The sequence below is a fragment of the Falco punctatus genome (genome assembly GCF_963210335.1).
Source record: "Falco punctatus genome assembly, chromosome: 1".
Classification (NCBI taxonomy): Eukaryota; Metazoa; Chordata; class Aves; order Falconiformes; family Falconidae; genus Falco; species Falco punctatus.
The window spans coordinates 39,546,148-39,567,903 of NC_137580.1; the positions used below are offsets into that span (position 1 = coordinate 39,546,148).

The window sequence follows — 21,756 nt, forward strand, 5'->3', positions numbered from 1 at the left end:
TTTAGTGTGTCTCTGCCACCTGATATGGAGGTCACCAGAACTTAACATTACATACTTGGTTAAGGTTTGAGTACTTATAACTGGCAGCAAAAGTTGTATTTCCGTGGAGCTATGAAGGGCTGCCTTTCATCAGTAATTTACAGATCACAAGTGGTTAAATTGCATACAAGATCTCCATCCTTGGAGACTTTTGAAACTTGATGGGACAAGGCCCTGAGTTTCAGTGTTGTAGTTAGCCCTACTTTGAGCAAGAGGTCAGACTAGAGACTTCCAGAGATCTCTTCTAACTGAAGTTGTTTCTGTGATATTGCGTGTGGCTAATTGGCTATTACTTCAATTAGTAAAATTTTCACTGAAGTCACAAAGATTTAGCGATATGTATGTATCTCTCTAAATCCCTGTGAATTTACATAGTGAATATTCCTTCAAAAGATAGTCATTATTCCTAGTGTGTTATAAACTGGACTGTGTATGAAGCCAACTGATAGGAAGAAATTTTTATTTTTGCTTTCCAGGGAGTGGAGTGATGTTGAAGAGGTGTTTACAACTTAGCCTATTTAACTGAGTTACAGCTTTATAGTTCACAAAAATAAAGGGTTCTGTTATAGATGTCACTGCTGCTGTTTGTTATAGCAACAAAACCATGTTATATATATATATATAGCTAATTTGCTAGCACTTAAAATAAGACACTTTTTAAAATTAGTTCCATTAATAGATGAGTTCCAGAAAAAGCATGTGCCCGTTCATGATGACAGACTATTGATTATTGACAGCATTAGTCTTTTTTTGAATTCTGCAATCCAGATTTTGGAAGTTATCCACCTATCCTCTGTGAATTCTGTATTTTTCAGGATCCATGTGTGTGTGGTTTGGAAGCTGCTTCTGAGTATAGCCGTAACCAGGAACAGGACATAGAGCATTTCAAAACTCCAAGTAACAAAAGATTTCAAACTGACAAACACTCTCAAGCCGTCAGGACTAAGGAGCTTTCAGAGTCAAGCTTACGACAAGCTGTGCCATTATATAGAGCTGATCCTTCTGATGGCTGCCTGCTGAAGGATATGCAGTTTAAATCTTTAAGTACCGTTCAAACGCCTATCTGCAACCAATGTAAAACTGCAGCTAGTCATTCTGATGCCATTGCTGAACTTCATCCACCGTTGGAGAAGAATTGGGACACACGTGCAATGAGATCTGCAGCTTCTCCTGATATCCAAACAGAAGTCCATTTACCAGCTCAGAAGAAGCTGTCTACGGAGAAGTCTTCTGAAGATCTGGCTAAGCAAATCACTTCTATCACCTTTTCATCCCGAAAACGTTTGCAGTCACCATTGACTTTCATGGCACTTGACAGTGGTCTTAGTGGCGACGGTCTTGATGGGATAATGCCTTTGGATGTGGACCCTGCTAGCACTGAGGAGCAGAGGTGTGACAAACACTGGGAAAGATCTAAGACCTGTCCTCCAAGTCCAATGCTTGCTGGCTCAGTGTCTAATGAGATTGCTTATTCTGCTGAGAAAGACAGGTTTCATGTCTCTGCTGACAGGAACAGAGTTGGAGCTTATCAAGAAACAGACTGTTTGTCAGATCAGGGTTGTGTAAGCATCCATGCTGATAAAAGACAGACCCTTAGCGCAAAAAATTCTGATGTTCTGCCTCAAGATGCGGCTGAATTGGGCAGGCATACTGCCAGACTTGTGGGAATTGACTGTGATACAAGAGTCAGTCAAGAAATGAATAGATTTAATGAAGCTCATTCTGTAAGCTCATACCAGCAGGAGAAAAGCAGCCCACCTGGCCACATGCAATTGTATGAGAGATCAGAAGGTTCAGGTCCAGCTGTACAAACTGATTTGCTGAAGACCCATTTTAAGTTGTTGGCAAAGGAGAAGAAAAGTCCGTCTGATAAAGTACCTCTCACTCAGAAGGAGGCTGCAAGAAAGCAAATTGATATGTCTCACCATTCATCTACAGATGAGATTTTATCCACCACATCTGTATCCCCTTCATCACCAACTAAGAAAGCACTTTCTTGTGTCCACATAACTCTTTCCTCAAAATGTAATAACTCAGAGCTGCATAGTGGCCGGAACACTGAACATGAGATGAAATCAGGGGATAAACCTGAAGTTAATACTCAACTAGTGTCTTTAAAAACTCCAGAAACTTTACTAGAAGCTGTACCTCAGTTATCACCTGCTGACCTTATTCCAGAAGATCAAAGATCTTCATCCTTCCCAATACCAGTGTCTTCAGCAGATGCCTGCCCAGTGCTTTCCTCTGTTACAAGCACAGCAGGGCAAGAGCTGCCTCTGCAAAGCAGTGAGAGCCCGCAAGTCACTGTTCCAGGTTCAAGAGGATGTTGTCTGAAGAATACCTTCAACTCTGTAGCTCCTGCAAAAAGTGGGAAAAGTACTTCTGATGCTAGCACTCAGATAACAACAGAAAGTCCTGAAAAAACAACCTTTTCAGCAGAAATCTATGTTAATTCACAAGGCAGGGAAAATGCTGTCCACCAGTCGTCTCTCCAGAAAACACATGAAGTTCCCAACAATGCAACTTCATCTCTTGACAAGATTTCCTCTTTCCCAAGGCAGGGTGGTGAGCAAATTAGTGTCTTATATGTATGCATAGACTTCAGTCTATTCAAGCTCATTATATTTATAGGTATTAAAAACCAAAATCAAACCCAGCTTTTTTGTGGAAGTAACTTTCTTGAGATAATTTTGAGGCTTAAAGTTACTCATATGGGAAAGCCCCCAGCCCTTAAACTCAGGCTCTGCAGCCTTCTGGGTAGGGAGTTGTATCAATACAGTTGTGATTCAGTTCAGGTTTATCTAGAACTGAATTTGTTATGTACAGGTCTGGTTCAGGAAAATTTTCTGACATTTGTTTCTAGATAATTTGATTTGGCTCACTGTTCAGAGTTTATTGAGAGAGAGATCTGATTATTGATTTGCTAGGCAAGGTAGTACAAAAACTAAGAGGAAAATATGCACGTTATTATTTTCAATGGAATAAAACAGAATGTGCAGGGCTTTTAATATCTGTTGACAGAGGAGTGTGGATGTTGCGCAGTCACGGTGATGTTTTGTACTACTGATGTGTGTAGACTTGTGTAGCTCTCATGATTTTATTCCTGGGCTCCAGGCTTTGTGTGTCTGTTCTCAGGGTGTTTAAAATATTATGAGTTGAGAGAGCATTATATTAGAGTGCAAAAAATATTTCAGCTATCTGATCACCTCTTCTGTTTGCTGTCAGAAGTCAGCTAATGTTCTGGTCCAGACATTTGCTGGAATTCTGTTATGACAGCACACTTTTTCTTGATGTAAGAAACAGATATCCATGTTGATTTAAAATTGTTTCATTAAATATGGATCAACTGGGAGCCAAGTGGGTATGAGAGTTATTTATTTTTTTAAGTCAGTGTTCGTTGCCTTAGTCAAAAATCTAGTATTGAATAGGTAAGCAAGCTATTTTTTCTAGCTAAGCAATAGTCAACCTTCTACCCATTGGGTGGGTATTAAATAGTTAATTAAGTAATTAACAATAGCAGTTTATTTTCCTAAAGATTAGGGTATTTCTCCAGATTTACCGCAGTGAACATTGTCAGTAGTTCCTTGGGTTCTGATTTCTTGCTTTTTTCTTCAGTTGCATTAAAGGATTAAAGCCTGACTTCTGTTAATTGCTTTGCCTTCCATCCCCACAGATCAGCCCTTGTTGCTGCCGTATAAACCTTCTGGAAGTACTGGGATGTATTATGTTCCTTATCTAAAGGCAGGATCTAAAATTTCTCCAGCTGGGTCAGAAACCAGTGTTGAAAGCTCTCACTCAGGTACTTATCTTAGGTCTTCCAAATGCAAAATGATGGTTGTAGTTCATGGATCAGAATATTTCTATTTCATATGCAGAATTGTCTCAGTTGAGCTCAGAACTCTTCTGTTCTAGCAGTTTAGATTAAGTGCACTGTTTTTTTCTCAAGTAGAAAAATGTCTTTATTCATGTTCACACCACTTTATAACACAAAGATGTATGAGTCCTGACTTGAAGGCTATGGTTTCAATTTCTTTGATGAAAGGGATGTTAGTGCTCCATTCTGGCAGTGAAAAGAAACAAGGCTCAATGTTTTACAGCTTGATAATTTACTTTCTTCTGGGAATTACTATTCAGTTTAGACTCTTTCATATCTCTGCCAGTTCTCCTTTTCAATTCCCTTATTTATGTACATTCTCCCAATTTTTTTATTAATTTGGTATGTGTGCATTCTGAAATATCTGCGTAATACAACCTGCATTTTGAATAATAGCTTTTTCAGTACTGAATTTCTTTCCTCCATGTTAGGGGATTCCAGTGTAGAAAGCCTTCTATAAACAGTGTATTTGTAACTGTCGTTTAAAATATATATTCACTTCTTCCCCACATCCTCCCATCTCCCAGTAAAAAACACTTCTTGTTTACTGGAGGAAAGGATGCTCTGTGATTCATCAACTTCTGCTTTGCCTGCTGTTATTTTTCAGTTCTCTCCTGTATGCAAAGAATGCATCAGTTAAGTATTATAAGTCTTATTTGCAGGTTGTTTTCAGTCAGAGCTTTTTGACAGCCAAAGTTATTCGTAGACAAAACTTAATATTACAGACATGTCCAGTTCCTGGCAGATGTGCCCCAGGGGAGTAGGTTGATAACAGCAGTGACAGTAAGTGCACAGGTTAGTCATTATAGCCACAGATTGTGCTTGTAGTTGTTTGTGCGTCTCTCCTCATTACCTTTTTCCAGTCTGTCTGTTGTAATATGGTCAAAACAAGAGAAACAAATGTGATGCGGGTCTGTTGTTTTGCAGAAACTATGATGCTAGATATGAAAATGTAGTATGCATATGAGGCAGTGCTGCATTCTAGAAAATGTACAGCAGAATTAAAAGATAAATTTTGTTTTATAAACTCCCTGCTGCAGCTAAGATACTTAGCTCACGAGTAGTAGCTGAAAGAAATGGAGTAAGTCCACTGAATGTCAGGTGGTGATGACAAGGATGGTAAATCAGTTAGGGGACGTTTTAAGCTTCTAACATTAGGAATCAATGATATGCTAGTAAGAGAGCTCTGCTGCTGTTGTCTTGAATTCTTGTTTAGAGGTTATACAGACCTACTCTAGTCTTTCAGTTTTTCACTATTGCTATTCTGAGCTTGGAAAATAGATATTTACATCAGTCAGTGAAAATGTCTGGAATTTTTATGAGAGCATGAGGGAGTCTGGACCCAAGTCCTGTGTCTGGCTTCCTGGCTGACTTGTTTGTTTCCTTGTATTTGTCTCTGCTCATTAGTACAATAGGTAAAATGTACCTACCTTTCACGGAAGAACCTTGCCACCAAAGATCATGGAAAACAATGTGGTGCAATACCTACTGTTGCTGTATTAGTCACTAGAACTGCTCGCTAGGGATCATGACTGTTGGCTGGTGAATATATTGGTACTACTGCTTGGATAACAGGCTTTCTTTCAGACCTTGTCTTTGTTGTGAAACCTCTGTATCTGTTTTCCCCGCTTTCTCTTTTTACTCGTAATTATTGCTGTCTTTCTCTGCAGGGTCAAATGATGCTCTTCCTTCAAGGTTTCTGGCAAACGTGCTTGATTTAAGGGGTGATAATCCTCCAGACAGTACGGCTATCAAGCATAAAGAAGTAATCTACAGTAAGAGGGCCAAGCCCAAGCTAGCCTGGGCTGAGGAGCAAATGATACCACTGGAAGCTACTGCAGGTAGTTAAAACCTGTGTTTATTTTTACATGTGTTTTCATACACATGAAAGAAAGCAGAGCAAAAGAATTACTTTTCAGGATCTGTGATTTCTGGTCTCATGATACTGTTCATGGTCTGCCTGAAGGTGCTGAATTTGACTCATTTTGCTCTTCCCCAACTTTCTGTGTCTCCCCAACTGTCCAAATACTTGGATATTTTCTAGCATTTCAGTTGCCCCAGGGCTTGTCAGAGCCTTTGTAAGTTTTTGGGTTTTTGTTTTTTTTGTTTTGATTTTTTTTTTAAATATGATGGGGTTTGGGTTTTTTGTTTGGTTTTTTAAAGGCACTGTTAAGTTTGTGGAATGTGAAGTCTTCTTTATGTGAACATGAGCATTAAGTGTAGAAAGGATGCCCATGTAGAAAATGAGAGAAATTCCCTGGTAAATAAAAGCAGAGGATGGCTGTGTATATTGGGTTGGGGTTGTGTGGCTGCCCACAAATATGCTGATGTCTTGTGATGTCATGTAAAGTATCTCTGTTATTTTGGTATTTAGCTGAATTTTAATTTGATTTGACTGATATCACTTTCTTCCTCCATTCCATTAACCTTGTTGGATGGTACTCCTGAGAGGTGAAGGTAAGGGTTTACTCCTATAGTAGCCTACTTTAAGGCTTTATTTGTTGAGAATACTGGCAAAATTAAATTACGCTGAGCTAACTGATGATTTTGACACTGTATCTCATGACAGTAACTAAAATTACTCCTGATGGACAGTCTTTTTGTGCACTCATTCTTTAATTTTGGGTGGCTGATGAACTCCCTTGAGTCTGAGTAGGGATGAGGATTTTGTTGTGTTTGAGAATTGCATCTTGTTCCTGGACAGAAGTAACTGTAAAAAGAAAATTGCTGAGTAGTTGCCATCTCTCCTAAATGCAACTATGAATTCCTCAGGGAAGCTCTTTATTGCATGGTATAGTATTTTCCAGCATGTTCTATATTAAACAAAGAGTGAGCAAATTGCATGGAGGTAATGTAATTGTGGCTGTTGATGAGGGATGGGACCTGAAACATATGAACGGCCTAATGGATTCTGAATTAGAGTTCCCGCTCTCTTCTAGGCAGTCACATATACAGGGTTTTTCAGAGCCCCTTTATTTTTCTTAGCATCACGTAAATCTGTTATATGAAGACATTTAATGGAACAGATTTTAATGGAGTACCTCAGTGTGATTATTGTTGTCCTTTTTAAGCAGGCAGCTCAATATGCCTGGGGTAAGGTCACCACACAGAGCTGTGCTGATATATTAATAGGGATTTCTCCTGATTATTTTAATTTTTCATTTTAGAAAGGGTTTTGTTTGGAGCTTCTCTCTTCAGAATGGAGAGATTTTGGTATTTCCAGAAGATAATTTAAAATAATTGCATAAGACACACTGAAAGTAATTATTTCATGCTAATTTTAATTTTTTTGTAAGTGTACAAAGGATCAGTAGTTGAATTATTGCAACAGTAAAGACAATGTTGTCTGAACCTAGTTTTTCTAATGGAAGAAATAATTCTCTGAGAGCATTTATAAAATGCAAGAATACAAAAAGAAGTGGACTCGTATAGAAAAATGCTTTCTTCGTTCACTGTGGGTAACTCAGAAGAAGAATGATGGATCATGGTGGTAGTGCTGAGGAAAGAGTGTGTGTATAGAAGTGAGCTCTCCGAACAAGAATCTGCAGTAACAAACAACACATCGTGTTGGAGCAGAGATCAACAGATACCTTTCTCTGAATAGCCTGATTAAAAATGAAAGGGGAACACAAGTGTTAATATAAAATTATCTAATAGTATTTTTCTGTACCTGTGGTGGTCTAAAGACACAGGCAAGAACACAACTGTAAGCAGAAATCATCTTTTGTTAAACCAGCCAGTACAGTCGGAAATTTAAGCAAGCTTTCTGAAGAAAGACTTGTGTGTCTAAAATTTCCCTGACTTCTTGCACTGTATTTTTAGATGGTCTAATAAAAGATTACTTCTACCCACAGAGCTTGTCTAGAGCTTAAAATTATGCAAGTTATGTATTTTTTTTAAAAGTTTCTCTATATAAACTTATCTTTATTTTTTGCCTGTTTGCATTCCTTCCATTTTGTTGGTAACTTTTAAAAAATACAGAAATAGCAAAAATTCTGCATAGTGTTCCCAAGCCTGATTTCATTTGTCACGAGGATGTGGAGGAATCCTCTTACATTAGTATATGAATATTGACCTTGTATGGGAAGACAAATTCCTCCAATTTCGGAGTTAGTGAGACTGGTCTGGTTACACTGTTCATGATTCTGACATTACACTGCAGTGTCTTTGTGTTGGGAAGGAAAAAATTATATAAAATACAAGGAAAACTAGTGACTAAAAGTAAGGTTTATGAGGCAGTGTTAACAGTATGAATTCACACAATTGTAACCTTTCATAAGCTTATCTTGCATCGCTTTTTTCCCTGTAGAATTGAGGTTTTATAAAAACATAGCTTGTGATTCTTGATGAGGTAGGTAGGTATGTTCCTCCTGGGGTAGGGAGAGGCTTGGTTGTGGGACTTGCCACCCTTTTGCTGAATCAGTGGCAAAACTTGCTCAAATGATGGAAGGAAGACCTGGTTTCCAGTTCTGTTTTCATCAGTAGGTCACAGTCATAGAAACAAGACTGTTAAAGAAAAAAACAGACCACCAACAAAAATACAAACAAAAACCCAAACTTGGTAGGAATGTTGGAGAGATAGAGAGAAACTAGTATGGGTGTGATTCCTGCCACTAATGGAGCCTGATATGTATTTGCTGACAGCTCCCCATTACCTAGTCAGTGTTGTTACCATTAGACAGTTCTTTTTTTATATTAACTTTTTATTGCTATTAAAGCTATTACTAGTTTATAAGGCATCTTTAAATGATGTACTTGGCTAAAATGGCACGGAATATCTTGCAGTAAGCATAGGTACTTGGGAAATCCTTCTGGCAGTAGCCATAATTCTTAATTTCTGCCTTCATGGTTCATGATATAATGTAATCCATTATACAAAGAACATAACATTAAACACTTTTTACTTTTAAAGATTTGACTTATTTTTTTTAGAGTGTATTACAAATGACTTTAAACTTATTTTGGAGTATATTCCTGCTAGCACATGCTGCATGCATATTTAATGTATGTCTATTACAAAGGAGTTTATAATTGGATTTCTGCATATAGTCCTTTGTAATTTCAGATAGTAGCATATTCTGGAGGGATTTAACTGCTGCTTTGAACTAGAATGTGTCGTCTGAGCTTGAAAGCAAAGCCAGGTTTTAGAACCATCTCTGATGGCACACTAAGAGCTCTGCTGGTATTGGTTGTCTTATGTATAGTGCTGTTCTGAGTTAGTTAAGAGATAACATTTAGGCATAGCCTTAGAGGGCCTTTGTACTCCCTGGGCATTTGTCTTAAAAGAGGCAAAATGAGTTGCAGCTGCCTGTCATGAGTTTCCATAAATACAAAAAAAAGACTCAGTCCAACTTTTGGTCGGAGTAATTACCTGTGGTGTGACTAGATTATTCCTTCAGATTCAGTTGGATATAATATTGTCTTGGATTCTGTGTTGCAAATGATAGAAAACATTATTTATGTACTTGTAATAATGCTGAAACTTCATTTCTAAGTTTGTTGAATTTCAGGAATGAGTACAGTGATTCCTGCTTTTAATACTTTGAAGTGATTGCAAAGTATTAGGATGAAATTCATCCTTCTTAAGATTTGCTGTTTGCTACTTGCTTCCTTGTACAGAAACAAAACATTTTAAGTGTTTTCTTCTCTTCTAGGACATACAGATTGTTTGAAGTCTGTAAAACCCACTCCTTCAGTCTTCAAATCTTCACGGTTCTACCTTCATCATCCAATGCCCGTGTGTGAGAGCTACTTCCTGTCCAACAGTGAGCTGTCAGAAGACAGTTCTGGTATTGGATATGCTAGACCTCCCTCAAGTGCTGTCTTGCAGAATTGGAAAAAACCACATTGGCATCAGCGTGGTGTCTCTGTTCATCATAAAAAAGATGGTGAAAATGAATTCTTTCCACTCACTGTGGAAGCAGATTACAGCAAGAATGAGGATCTAAATGCTAGTGCATCTTTGGGGAATGAAACATCAAGGAAGGAGCTACTTCAGCATGGCAGAAGAGCAGCAGAACGAAAAGCAGCTAGAAATTATCCTTTGCCATGTAGTCAAACAACTTGCCTTAGTGAGAATGTGGAGAAAGACCTACCACAGAGACAGAGAACCCACTCCAGTGGTAGCTTAGATGAACTCTGGATTAAGTTTTTGGAGTGCCAGAAGAGACACCAGCACCGTGATTTTAGGAGTAGTAGTGAACTGTCTCTTGTTGAACGCCTCCATCGATTGGCCAGGGTCCTTCAGAATCCCATTAAGCATATAATAATACCAACAACATCTGAAAAGAACATTTCTGAAAAGAAAATAAAGGGAAGAGAACCAAAGGAAATAAGACTGCCAGAACAGAGCATGTCTGAAAGTACCTTGGAGCCTAATGCAACACGTGTTGAAGAAAGACCACATATCACCCATGATAAAAATAGCTTTGTTAAGCTCAGGAAAAATAGGTCAGGAGAGAAAATTATCCGCCACATGAATAAAATTTTGGAGCACCAGCAATGCTTGGAAACTCCTAGTGACACTTCCTCAGAGTCAAGGCTTAGTAGAGATCTTGGCACCATGATCAGTTCTACCGCCTCAGAATCAGATGCAGTGACCCAAACAGAGATGGAAACTGCTACTCAGACTGAGGCGAGCAGTTCCATTTCCACCATTGATACTGCCAGGCTAATCAGGGCTTTTGGGCATGAAAGAGTGCAGGTGTCACCAAGACTTTCCCAGCTTTATTATACCATCAACCACCAGAAATGTCGCTGTGAAAAGTGGGACAAGAGAAGCGGCAAAGCAGTGGGTGTAGAATATCCAAAGGTTCCTTCTGAAAGAGCCAAGAAAAGGAAAGAGATCCAGGTATGTGGTTGGTTAGACCAAAAGACAGTTTTGACTAATCTTTACAGGAACTTTTAAACTGCTGTATAGTAGTAGAGTTTGTTATTCAGAGAATCATTTAAAATTTCCCAGAGAGTGTTGTTTATGTGGTAGGCTTCTGTCTTAGATCAAAGTAGCTCAAACAAGTGTCTCTGCCTTTCCAGGAATAAGGAAACTGTCTTAAAACATCAACTGTACTTTCTATCCCTTTGTTCTTGCCTTTTGTTTCTTCCTTTATTTGTCTTGGGAAGCAAGATCCTCCTGTATCTGATTTCTAGTTGCCTGCAGGTTCTGTACTCTAGCAATTGTGAAGATGGTGGTGGTGAATTAAGGTCGTAGATTCTGACTGCATATTGCTACCTGAATTATCTCTGTGCAATGATAAATGCCATTTCATAACAGTAGGAATTATTACTTGAAATTTCTTACTGTTTATCTATCCTTAAGTGTTGGAATTATTTTGTCTTGCTTGAGTGTTGGTTGTAAGCTTCTTCAATTTCTGTATTTGGCACATGAGGCATATTAAAAGACCAAGTCTCAGCCATAAAAATTCTAGGTGAACAGTCTGGATTAAAGCTGTCTTAAAGTGGAGAAAATGTTTTTAATTACTTCAGTTGAATTTGGCCATTGTCCTTTGGAGGAGAAATGAAAATTTCCTTAAAGAGGGTCTTGGCATGGATTTGGTGGTTATAGTAAGAAATTACGAAGTCTTGGTGTTCTGTAATGTACATTAATGCTGAAAAGTACAGGAACACCTAAGAAATATTTCTTTTTTTTTTTTTTTTTTGTATTACTGGAAGACAGTGGTATTGTCATCATTACTAATTGCTCTCATTAAAATGAGGTATTGTTTGTGGGGTTTTTTTGTTTTGTTTTGTTTTTGTTTTTTAGTAGAAACCACTCAAGCCCAGTCTGTGTGTCAAGTAAGGTAATGAATGCATGTCTAGGGGAGAAACAGTCCTTTTCAAGACTAAGAATGGTTTAAAAATATTTTTGTTAATATTTTTATTTATAATATTTATTTAAAGGTAAAATAAAATTCTCATAAACTTGCAACATTGGGACCATTACTCAGAATACTGACGATCTAACAATGAAATTCAGATCCAGCATTTCTTGCATGGTTGCACTGTTTAGGGGATGATTTTATTCCATATTACATTCATAAGACTAATCTTTCCATGTCTATTTTGACCTTAAAACCAACATCTAGTCTTTTGCCTGTTAAAATCACCCGTGAGATAACTGATTGCAGTAATACTTTTATGAGAATAAAGGCTCACTGTTCCCGGTGCTTGCTGTTGCATTGAACCCGTATGTCTTTAGAAAATAGTATCTTTCATCTGCTGATGTTGTGTTCTTTTTTAAAAATACATACAAAGAGACACATGACCAACCTCAAATACGGAGTAAGAGGAAATTAAAGGCTAAATGGTAAACTTAATTTAAAATCCAAATTTTGGTAATTTCTGTGGTGGTTGGTTGAACAGAAATCATCACTTATTGTTTTGTTTTAGTTGCAAATATCTGTGGTTCAGAGACAGATATTTATTTGTAGCAGGAACCCTGCTTCTAGAGGGACTACTGTATGAATCTTCCAGGCAAGCACTGCATTTTGTAGCTCAGTTTTTTATGACAGCCTATTGTCAGCACTGCTTCCAGAAAACTTGGTTACAGCTTTTTTTATTTATAGATGCTGAACCCATCCCAGAAGGTTTTTATCTATTCCAGTTTCTGTTATTTCTAAAGCACTCTTCAAGCTGCCATCTGGTAGCAGGTACAAAGCTAAAGGTTGCGCTATTCAACTGCTCAAGGGCTTTGAAAGCACTGCGCTGAATATTCTAGTCCAAATAGGAATATGCATGTCAATATTCAGTATTGAATGGCTGCTTATATTTATTTCAGCAGGCTGATATGCATGTGCATGTAAATGGGTTATCTTGATTTTTTTTTTCCTTACTTTACTCTTCCCTTTTGCCGAGCATGTATTTAAATTTGCTTCTGTTTTCTGAAAGGAGATGCATATCTACTACATCTGTCTAGTGCACTTTACTAGAGCTGTAATAGTTTTATGAAACTAAAAAATCAGTTCTTGCCAGTATGCATGAGACTAAAAATTGCCTCCTTTTAATGTTGAAATGAAATTTATGTTTAGCATTGAAGTGGTGATAGCAGAGGTTCAATAAAAAGGTAATAAAAAAGCCTCTGTTCATTTCCATCATGGCAAGCATTATGAGTTACTAATAGGATACTAATTGCTATGATCAAGGAAAAAAAAAATCTGTTTCATAATTAAAAATTAAATTCAGCATGGTTGCAGAGATTGGTCTGTGCTGCACTGTTGGATTTGAAGCCTGGGGATGCACCGTCAGTTAATTGCTATTAATAAAGTACTAACCTTCTCTGTTTTTTATATAACCAAAAAGCTTGCGGACTAGATACATTACACTCACAGAGTATATTCCTTCTTAAATGGCTGTAAACTTGTAATGTCATAAAATTTAAATTAATTTATTAAAACAAAGTTGTGCTGCTTACATCCCTGCAGCTGGCACTTCTGTTTGTGTGAAAGATGAAAATGTGAAACTAGTGTTTTGCCTAAGCCATGCTTTTACCATGTGACTTTTATTTCTTGTTTTTATCGAGTTTAATTTTCTCTGCCTGGAGAACTTTGTATAATGAGGATGACAGGGTGAGAGAACTTCCTGTGTTTTGAAAGGACTCTGCTCTTTCATGTCAGTGGTACAGAACTGGATTTCATTGTGAATTTACAAAGCAGTATGTTGATCTTTCAAGACAGTTTGTCCCTCCAGCAAACCCAGCAACCTTTAAAGGCTTTTGGTTTGAGAGGGTAGGAATACACGGTTCAGTTTAGCTGTTTATTCTCGCTCTTCCCAAAGCAGTATTTCACACTTTGCAGTCTCTCATGAAAGCCCAGCCAACAAATGATCTTGCTGCAGCAGAGGTTTTTTTCTAAGTCTGTCTTGACAGGCCACATTGTCCCATGAACTCTGGACAAATGAGTTGGAGGATGCTCAGCACTGTACAGAGTCTCTTGCCTACAGAAATAATGTCCTTGTCTTACTATAATGGGATTCTGAAAATGCAGTGGTGCATGAGGATAAAGTCAAGGCTGACTGTTGTGTGGTGTAGCACTAAGAGACACTGGTCAGCTTGTGATAAACATCTAAGTAGCCATAGAATTAAGATACAACAAGTAAAGGGTGATGGCTATACTTTTTTGCTGTTCAAAACCCACTTCCTGTTCGTTTTGGTTAGAATTTCAGGAATTTCTGTTCTCTTGCATCCTTTTTTTCTAGAATACAATCTCCCTTTCATCAGATTCCACTTCAAGCAGTGCTTCTTGGGGGCCAAGCTCTGCTCTTAGTAACAAGCGACGGACGCGGACGCTCAACAAAGGTATCCAAGCAGGTGAGCTGTTGAATTACAGACTTGTCTTTTCTGTATTTGCTTCTGCCTTGCATCTCTTTGGAAACCATTCTCCAAAGTCTGTTGTGTGTTTCTGGTGATGGGTATATACAAGCAGCATTCTTCAGATTCACTTCAAATGCTTTTGGAGAAAGATGTAATGTTCTAATTAAAATGAGCCATTTAATTTTCTTTCTTGGTCTGCTTTAGTAGCCAGTTTCCTCACTCACAAGTTTATTAACCTAAGGGTCTGATCCATTTCAATAGCAAAGGTGGACTAGCTGTAGGGTTTTTTTTACATTATTTTCTCCTCAAGACATCTGTTACTCACAGAATGTATTTTGTAAGCATATGCTATTTCTGAAGGCAACTGCAGTGTTTCATATTCTTCTTGGTAATATTTTGGATGTTATATTCTATTTAAAACATAAGCTGATCCTGGACTGGTACAGTTCTGCATTTGGGTTTTTCCGGTGGCAATTATCAGTTTCTTCATTGCTTTCATTTACACACCAACTTCCTGTTGTCAGATTGAGTAAGGGCCTTGTTTTGTTTGTCAGACATATGAATGATTTATTATGACTTTTTTTTTCATGTGCAAGTGAATTGAACCAGAAAAGTATTTTCATGGCTTGTTTTCAAGATCTCATTATGGTTTTTTGAATGTTGTTGATGCCTTCCATGTTACATATTTCTGTTAAATATTTGTAGTGCTGTGGGCAAACCAATCTTCTATAGCCAAAACATCATTTTGGAAGGGACACACTGGGTAAACAAACAGGTTCAGAAAACCCTGCAGTACCATTGTCCAAAATGTAAAGCTGTATGTTGACCTGCCACTGTGTCTTTCACCAGCAGATTTGAAGTTGACTCTTGCGAGAGTCAACTGGGATCCCCAGCCAGGGCCATAGTTGGTTCAAGTTTAATTCCCTTCCCCCCTGGTATCTCTATCCGTATCTGTGTTTGGTTTGCTTGCGGTAATTGATTTACACCACTTCAATTTTACTAAGATTATTATACAGTAACAATCCTGAGTCACTGTAAACTTTCTTCAAAGTGGGAGAGTTGGAAGTGGGAATATAAAAGATTTTTCTTTTTGAAGGTGGGGTAAAGAAAGTGGTCCTTCAGCTTCAAAGTAAAAATTGAGGGTCATCCCCTGAACTATGCGTGTCACACATACTGATGTTGAAGTACTTCCAGCTGCTCTGGAATAAGATGTTACTGCTTCATTTTCAACTACAGGAGACTTGGAGATTGTGAACAGTGCAACTAAGAAAAACACTCGAGATGTTGGTGTGACTTTTCCTACCCCAGGATCTAGCCAGCTAAATCAACAGCCACAGGAACCCTGGCATTGTGTTGATGGTAATTTTGGAGAGTCAGATGGTGTGGTCACAGATCATCAGGCAACAAGAAGCAAGGACAAGCAGAAAGGAGAGCCAGGCAATTTTTTCGTGGAGAAAAGGATGAAAAGGAGCAGGCTGCATTTACCACAAGGTCAGTCCAAAATACACTTTCTCTGCAGACCGGAAAAGCTGTATTTCTCAACGGCAGCTGGCAAATTATGTGGGGAGGATTAGCTAGGACGCAGAGCAGTCTGTCACTAGTACAGTCAGTTCTTACTCTGTTTTAAGCAATGAATTTTAATCAAAAACACTATGTCAAATGAACTCTAGTGCTTTATTATGATTGTATTTTCAGTCAAGCTGTTAGATGCAACCTAGCCAGTAAAGGCAATAAATAGGAGGCAATGAATAAGGTAAGGAAAGACGAAGGAGATGGGAATCATGTAGGTACTTAATTTTGATTTTAAGGTGTAAAGGGTTCCGTTAAGCTCTGAGTAACTGGTCACTGTAAGTTGTACTTACTGTTCATGTACTGAGGCTTCAAGAACAAGTATTTTTTCAGGAGTACTTGAGGAGCACAAGATCCGTGGTACCAGAAGAACTAGACTAGTCTCCCTGTTTTTAGCTAGAGCTTGGTTTTGGGCTGATGGTGTAGCCTCCTGATTTTTTTTGTCCCTTTTAAATTTCCTGTCAGTCTTCACAATGATTAGATGTTTAAAAATATTTTCCTTAGTCATCTTTGTTGTTATTACAGGGACAAATCATTCTCTCACACACCATTTTAATCTAGGAAATTTGGAATATCTACTCAGACTACTAGCTGATGCATTCCAATCCCATTATGTATGTAAATTGTTAGTAATCTAATTGTTATATACATATTTAACATTTGGAAGATGTAAAGCATTTGATCTTCAAAAATATCTATAGAAAGCCATAGGACTTAGGACAGGAGAGAGACTCCTTGAAATTGTGTGATTGCTGGTGAGTATTCTTTCTATAGAGAGAAACCTGCAAACTCAACCATTTTGTGCTTTTTCAAAAGTGTCATTTAATAAAGACTTGCTGGTTTTCTGACACTTGGCAAAGGAATTGTTTTGAAACTGCCAAAGATGTCTCTTACAGAGTCCCGCTGTTATTAAACTGAAGTGAGTATTTATTGCAGTGTTAGGCCACTGACTGGATTTAGCCAAGACCTTGGGGCATTGTCATGGTTTAGCCCCAGGCAGCAACCTAGCCCCGCACAGCTGCTTGCTCACTCTCCCCTGTGGGGTGGGGGAGAGAATTGGAAGGGTAAAGATGAGAAAACTTGTGGGTTGAGATAAAGACAGTTTAATAGGTAAAACAAAAGCTGCACACACAAGCAATGCAGAACAAGGAATGCATTCACCACTTCCCATGGGCAGGCAGGTATTCAGCCATCTCCAGGAAAGCCGGGCTCCATCACACGTAATGGGGACTTGGGAAAACTAATGCCGTCTCTCTGAATGTGCCCTGTTCCTTCCCCCAGCTTTTTCTTGCTGAGCATGATGTCATGTGGTATGGGATATCCCTTTGGTCCTGACTGTGTCCCCTCCCCTCTTGTGTACCCCCAACCTACTTGCTGGTGGGGCGGTGTGAGGAGCAGAAAAGGCCTTGACTCAGTGTAAGCACTGCTCAGCTGTAACTAAAACATCCCTGAATTAGCAACACTGGTTTTAGCACAAATTCAAAACACAGCCCCATATTAGCTACTATGAAGAAAATTAGCTTAGCCAAAATCAGCACAGGCATAAAGGGCCATAGATGGGAATGGAAAATAGGCACATGTATTGTCTACAAATTTTTATTCTTTTCTGTGGTCTTTTAACAGGGATTTCATGGTTTGTCCAAGCAGAAGACTTGAAATCTGAATCTAGGAAAGAAAACCATTCCAATTCCTTTTCTCGTCCTGGTCCATCTTGGTTTGAACCATTGACCAGCACAAAGCCTTGGAGAGAGCCTCTCCAAAAGAAGAACTGGAAAGAGCAACAGCACGACAACATGATTCAGCCAGCCGTTCCAGAAGGTGATGCTGGGAACAGGTCCTCGCGACCGCTCGGAAAGCTTACACTACAGGTAAAGGCATGTTGCACTGTAAGGCTGCTGAGATCTTGGCAGGATTTCAGGAGTTATGCTGAATCTTGTGGAAACACTTTTTGATCCTTTTTTAAAAGCATTTCACCTTTATAATCACCTTTATAACCATTTATGATCATTGGAAAAGCAAAAAATCCATCAGTCCTGTTTGCTTATGTAGTCTGGCTTTCCACAATACACTAAGCTATTTGAATTGATCTAATAGATTAGAGCTTAAATCATTTGGCTTCAAGAACTGGAGGGAATGTAGCTGACATAATATCAAGTCATACTTGCTTCCATACAGAAATAATACTGTGTGATGTGCGTAGTATGCAATTAAAGTGGGCTTTAATTCATACAGTGCAAATGGTGTATGTGTGTGTACATACACACACATGCATACAGGGCATACACTTCAGATCAAGTGTGGTCGTGCTGAATATCTGTATGTTATACCAAATACTACTTTGATGGGATTTTTTTCCGTGCTTTCATAATGGTGTTTATATATTTTGATTATTCTCTTCCAGCTGTAGGGAGGCAGTCTGGCCACTTTAAACTTTGTTTTGTGTCATCCCATTTTAGGAGGCTCTTGCAGTGCATCGTCCTGATTTCATCTCCCGCTCTGGAGAGCGTGTGAAGCATCTGAAGCTTGTAATGGAGGAAAGGAGGATACAGAGTGTACTGCAGTCCAAACGAGAAGAGCTACTTAATCCTCCTGAGAAAAGAAAGGGCTACAGGAATGCAAGTCACATGCTGTCTGATCGAGGTACCTTCATGGTTCGGTTTTGTACTTTCTATAGGAATTAATGAATTTCCACATTATACTTAAGGGTGTGTGTACTTGTAATAAAAGTATTACAATTACTTAACATTATTGTCTATAAGAATCCATAATTTATAAAGGAGTCATATTGTTGCAATAGCATTCTTTGTGAGAAATAGATTTGTTCACCATTTTGTTATCTCAAAATTTTCCATTTAGGTTTTCTGTTTAGAGAAAACAGAAGAACAATTCCAAAGAGTGAAATGGTTCTAAGATCTAAACGGTAAGATTAACAAAAATGTCTTTCAGATAGATAAGTGACCTGGATAGGAAAGGTGGATTAATCATATCTGCAGTCAGAGAATTGGGTGTTGGGGGTAACTCCTCTTTTTTGGTGCAAGATGTAGAGACTTTATCAAAGGCTGAAAGCACCTGTTTAGAAGGTCTGAGAAACAGAATAATTTTGGAAAAAAATTATTTATCTAACTAAACCCGAGTATCCTGCTGCACTGTCTGCCATCCAAGCACTACAGCAAACTGTGCAAGTACTGGATCCCAGAAGGAGAGGAAATGTAGGGTGTGGGTCGCTGAAGCATCTGTATGGTTTTAAACATTAACAAACTAGGTCATTGGTGCAGGAAGTGAGGCATCATTTCACCAGATGAAAGTAGCTTTATGTAAGAAATAATTACCCCCGAAGGAATACAGAGGCTTTTACCCTTGAAGAAAACCACCTTATGATAGATTTTTGCCTTATTTTTGATTCAGTTCATACATAAAATGCACAGCATGCTGACAATGTATTAAACATTTGGCATACCTATGCTACAGAGAGCACCTGAAGGTATAATAAAAAATAGAGTTTATTGCAGCTAGAACCTGAAGCGGTAGCAGGGTCAAGAGGAGGTGGTTTAGAAGAGTACCAGTTCAGAAACAGCATAAATACTTAAATTAGAGTCTCATGAAGTCGTCTCTGATAATTTGTAAAGTTACATAAAAATACAATGAATCAATAAGTTGTTTAGAGTCAAAACAAAGCAAAGGTCAAGAGTGTATCTTGAGGCAAAAGATTGTTGTAAGTAGTTGGGATTTCAGCATATAAGCAAGTGCTTTGTTGCATTGAATTCCTGAATTGACAATGCTGTGGGCCAGGACTGTTTCACAGCATCTTCATCAGTAGTAGCAATGGGATGGAGCACACCTGAACAGGTTTGCAGGTGACACTGAACTGGGAGGACTAGTCAGTATGCTGGAGAGTAGGTCTGCAGTTTTGAGACATCCCTGCAGGCTGCGGGACAGCACTGAGGGGAGTCTCGTGAAGTTCAATAATGGCAAATACCAAGTCTCTTCTGGGGACAGAAACCCATCCCAAGGACAGGCTACCTGTAGAGTGGCCCTTCTGGAAAGGGCCGTGGGGCCCTGACAGCTTGTGGAAAGCAAATTGAACGTGAGTTGGCATGATAAAGGCCAGCTATTTCATATGTATTTCATTCATATATATTCCATATATATATATGATGAAGGCCTGCATTTCGGTGGATATTCCCTCTGCTTGGCACTCATGGGACCACAGCTGGATCCTTTCTCCTGTTCCAGGCTGCCAGTACAAGAGAGGGGTCAGCAAAGTTGGATGTGGTTTTGAGGGGTGTTGGAACTAGATGATCTTTAAGGTCCCTTCCAACCCAAACCATTCTGTGATTCTGTGCAAGTGGCCTGAATCTGGTGGAGGCCACCAAGACAGTCATGGGGCTGGAGCACATGGTGATGAGGAGAAGCAGCAGAGGCTGGTTTGTCTGGCCTGGGGAGGAGGAGGAGGCTGAAGTTGAGGATCTGGCAGTGGTGCTTTGCCAGAGGAGAAGGAAGAGGCAGGCTCTTCTTGGAGGTGCACAGTGACAGGACAAGCAGCAGTGGTGGTGTGTTGCAGGAAGGAGAAATTAACTGGAGACAAGGAAATCGGTTTTTCATGAGGAGGGGTGGTAAAGTGCTGGACCGGGACCCCCACAGACATGGTTGATCCAACATCCTTGGAACGAGTCACAAACTGACAGGATGAGCCTGACCTAGCCTTGAAGTTAACTGTGGTTTGAGCAGGAGGTTGGCCTCGGTGACCTCCAGAGGTCTCTTCCTGCCTCAGTTACGCTGTGATTCTACAAAATATCTGCTGGAATATGCAATATATAAAATAAACCCCTTGATAGAGATGATTGGAGAGTCCAAAAAGGATGTTTTATTTCAATAGATTTTGGCATTTAAAAGTATTTTTAGGGCATTAATAGAGAGGTGGCAGAAGTGGTAAATGCAGTAAAGATGTCAGTTCCCCAAGGAATGCATCTCCAGATGTTTTAGCTGAAGTAGAAGGATTTGGGTTTGGGTCACTTGGACTGTGAGATCAATGTATCTGAACTCATAATTTCAGAAACTCTGATTTCATAATAACTGAACTCACCAGGTTTTCTATGGAGACTGATTCAGGCAGTCACAATTGATGACTTTTTTTTTTGTTCTTGCTGCTGTCATAATCCATCTCTCAGTTGGAGCTGGGAAGAAATTTGTTCTGTACCATTCTTTTGAAATGCACACCTATAATGAGTACGAAGGCTTTTTCTTTTTCTCTTTGAGGGTATAAATGGAATTTCTCATGGCAAATTAGCTAGGTAATGAAAACAATTTTCAATTAATTTCCCTACAATTTTGCATTACCCACTTCTTGCTCTAAACATCTTTATGGTGGGATGATTTGTGAGGGGTAAATCTTGATCTTTCTTTGAGGGGAGCCCTAGAATGGTGAAATCCTTTAGAGAATGGTGAGACAGCAGTAAAGCAAACCCTCAAATCTTGGGGGTATTCCTACCCCGGTCCAGTAACACGTGTATATACCTAGCACCCTCCAATGCCTTCCAGCAAAGCATAAGAGGGGTAAAGTAAGCACCTAAGTGTGATTTATTTCCTCTTTTCTGTAGCTGTAATGTGGGTAGTGACATTTTTAGAAAAGATGACCTCCTAAGAGCAGCTGCAGACAGTAGGAAAATAGGTATACACAGGAAGGTAGGCCACTGGAAGGAGTGCAATTGTTCTTGTTTTTCTTCTCTTTTTGGGTGTTGGATGTGTATTTGCTTGCTCATCAATTCTACTGTGAAGTCTGATAGACTGTTAAATGCGTTTGTGTAGAGGACTGTAGAAGCTACAAATGTGTATGGCTTTGCCTAGCTGATGCTGGGGAATTAAAACAGGACATAAAATTCAGTACTAATTGAGATTTGGATTTTATCTTTGCTTTCTTGATTCTGCCTACTTAGTTATGCATTATCATACAGCTTCCTATTTGTTTTCCAGC

The 21,756-nt window shown here is 38.9% G+C and overlaps 1 protein-coding gene across 4 annotated transcripts in view; it reads left to right on the forward strand.

The window, feature by feature from the left end:
* ALMS1 (ALMS1 centrosome and basal body associated protein) overlaps nt 1-21,756 on the forward strand; it is a 92,633-nt gene that overhangs the window by 60,324 nt on the left and 10,553 nt on the right. For all 4 annotated transcript variants that reach the window (XM_080396386.1, XM_080396385.1, XM_080396388.1 and 1 more), the window contains 9 exons: nt 855-2,604; nt 3,713-3,838; nt 5,584-5,754; nt 9,568-10,763; nt 14,102-14,213; nt 15,453-15,707; nt 17,409-17,653; nt 18,242-18,425; nt 18,642-18,705. In XM_080396386.1, the coding sequence (XP_080252512.1) occupies nt 855-2,604; nt 3,713-3,838; nt 5,584-5,754; nt 9,568-10,763; nt 14,102-14,213; nt 15,453-15,707; nt 17,409-17,653; nt 18,242-18,425; nt 18,642-18,705 (4,103 nt within the window). The remainder of the gene's footprint in view (nt 1-854; nt 2,605-3,712; nt 3,839-5,583; nt 5,755-9,567; nt 10,764-14,101; nt 14,214-15,452; nt 15,708-17,408; nt 17,654-18,241; nt 18,426-18,641; nt 18,706-21,756) is intronic.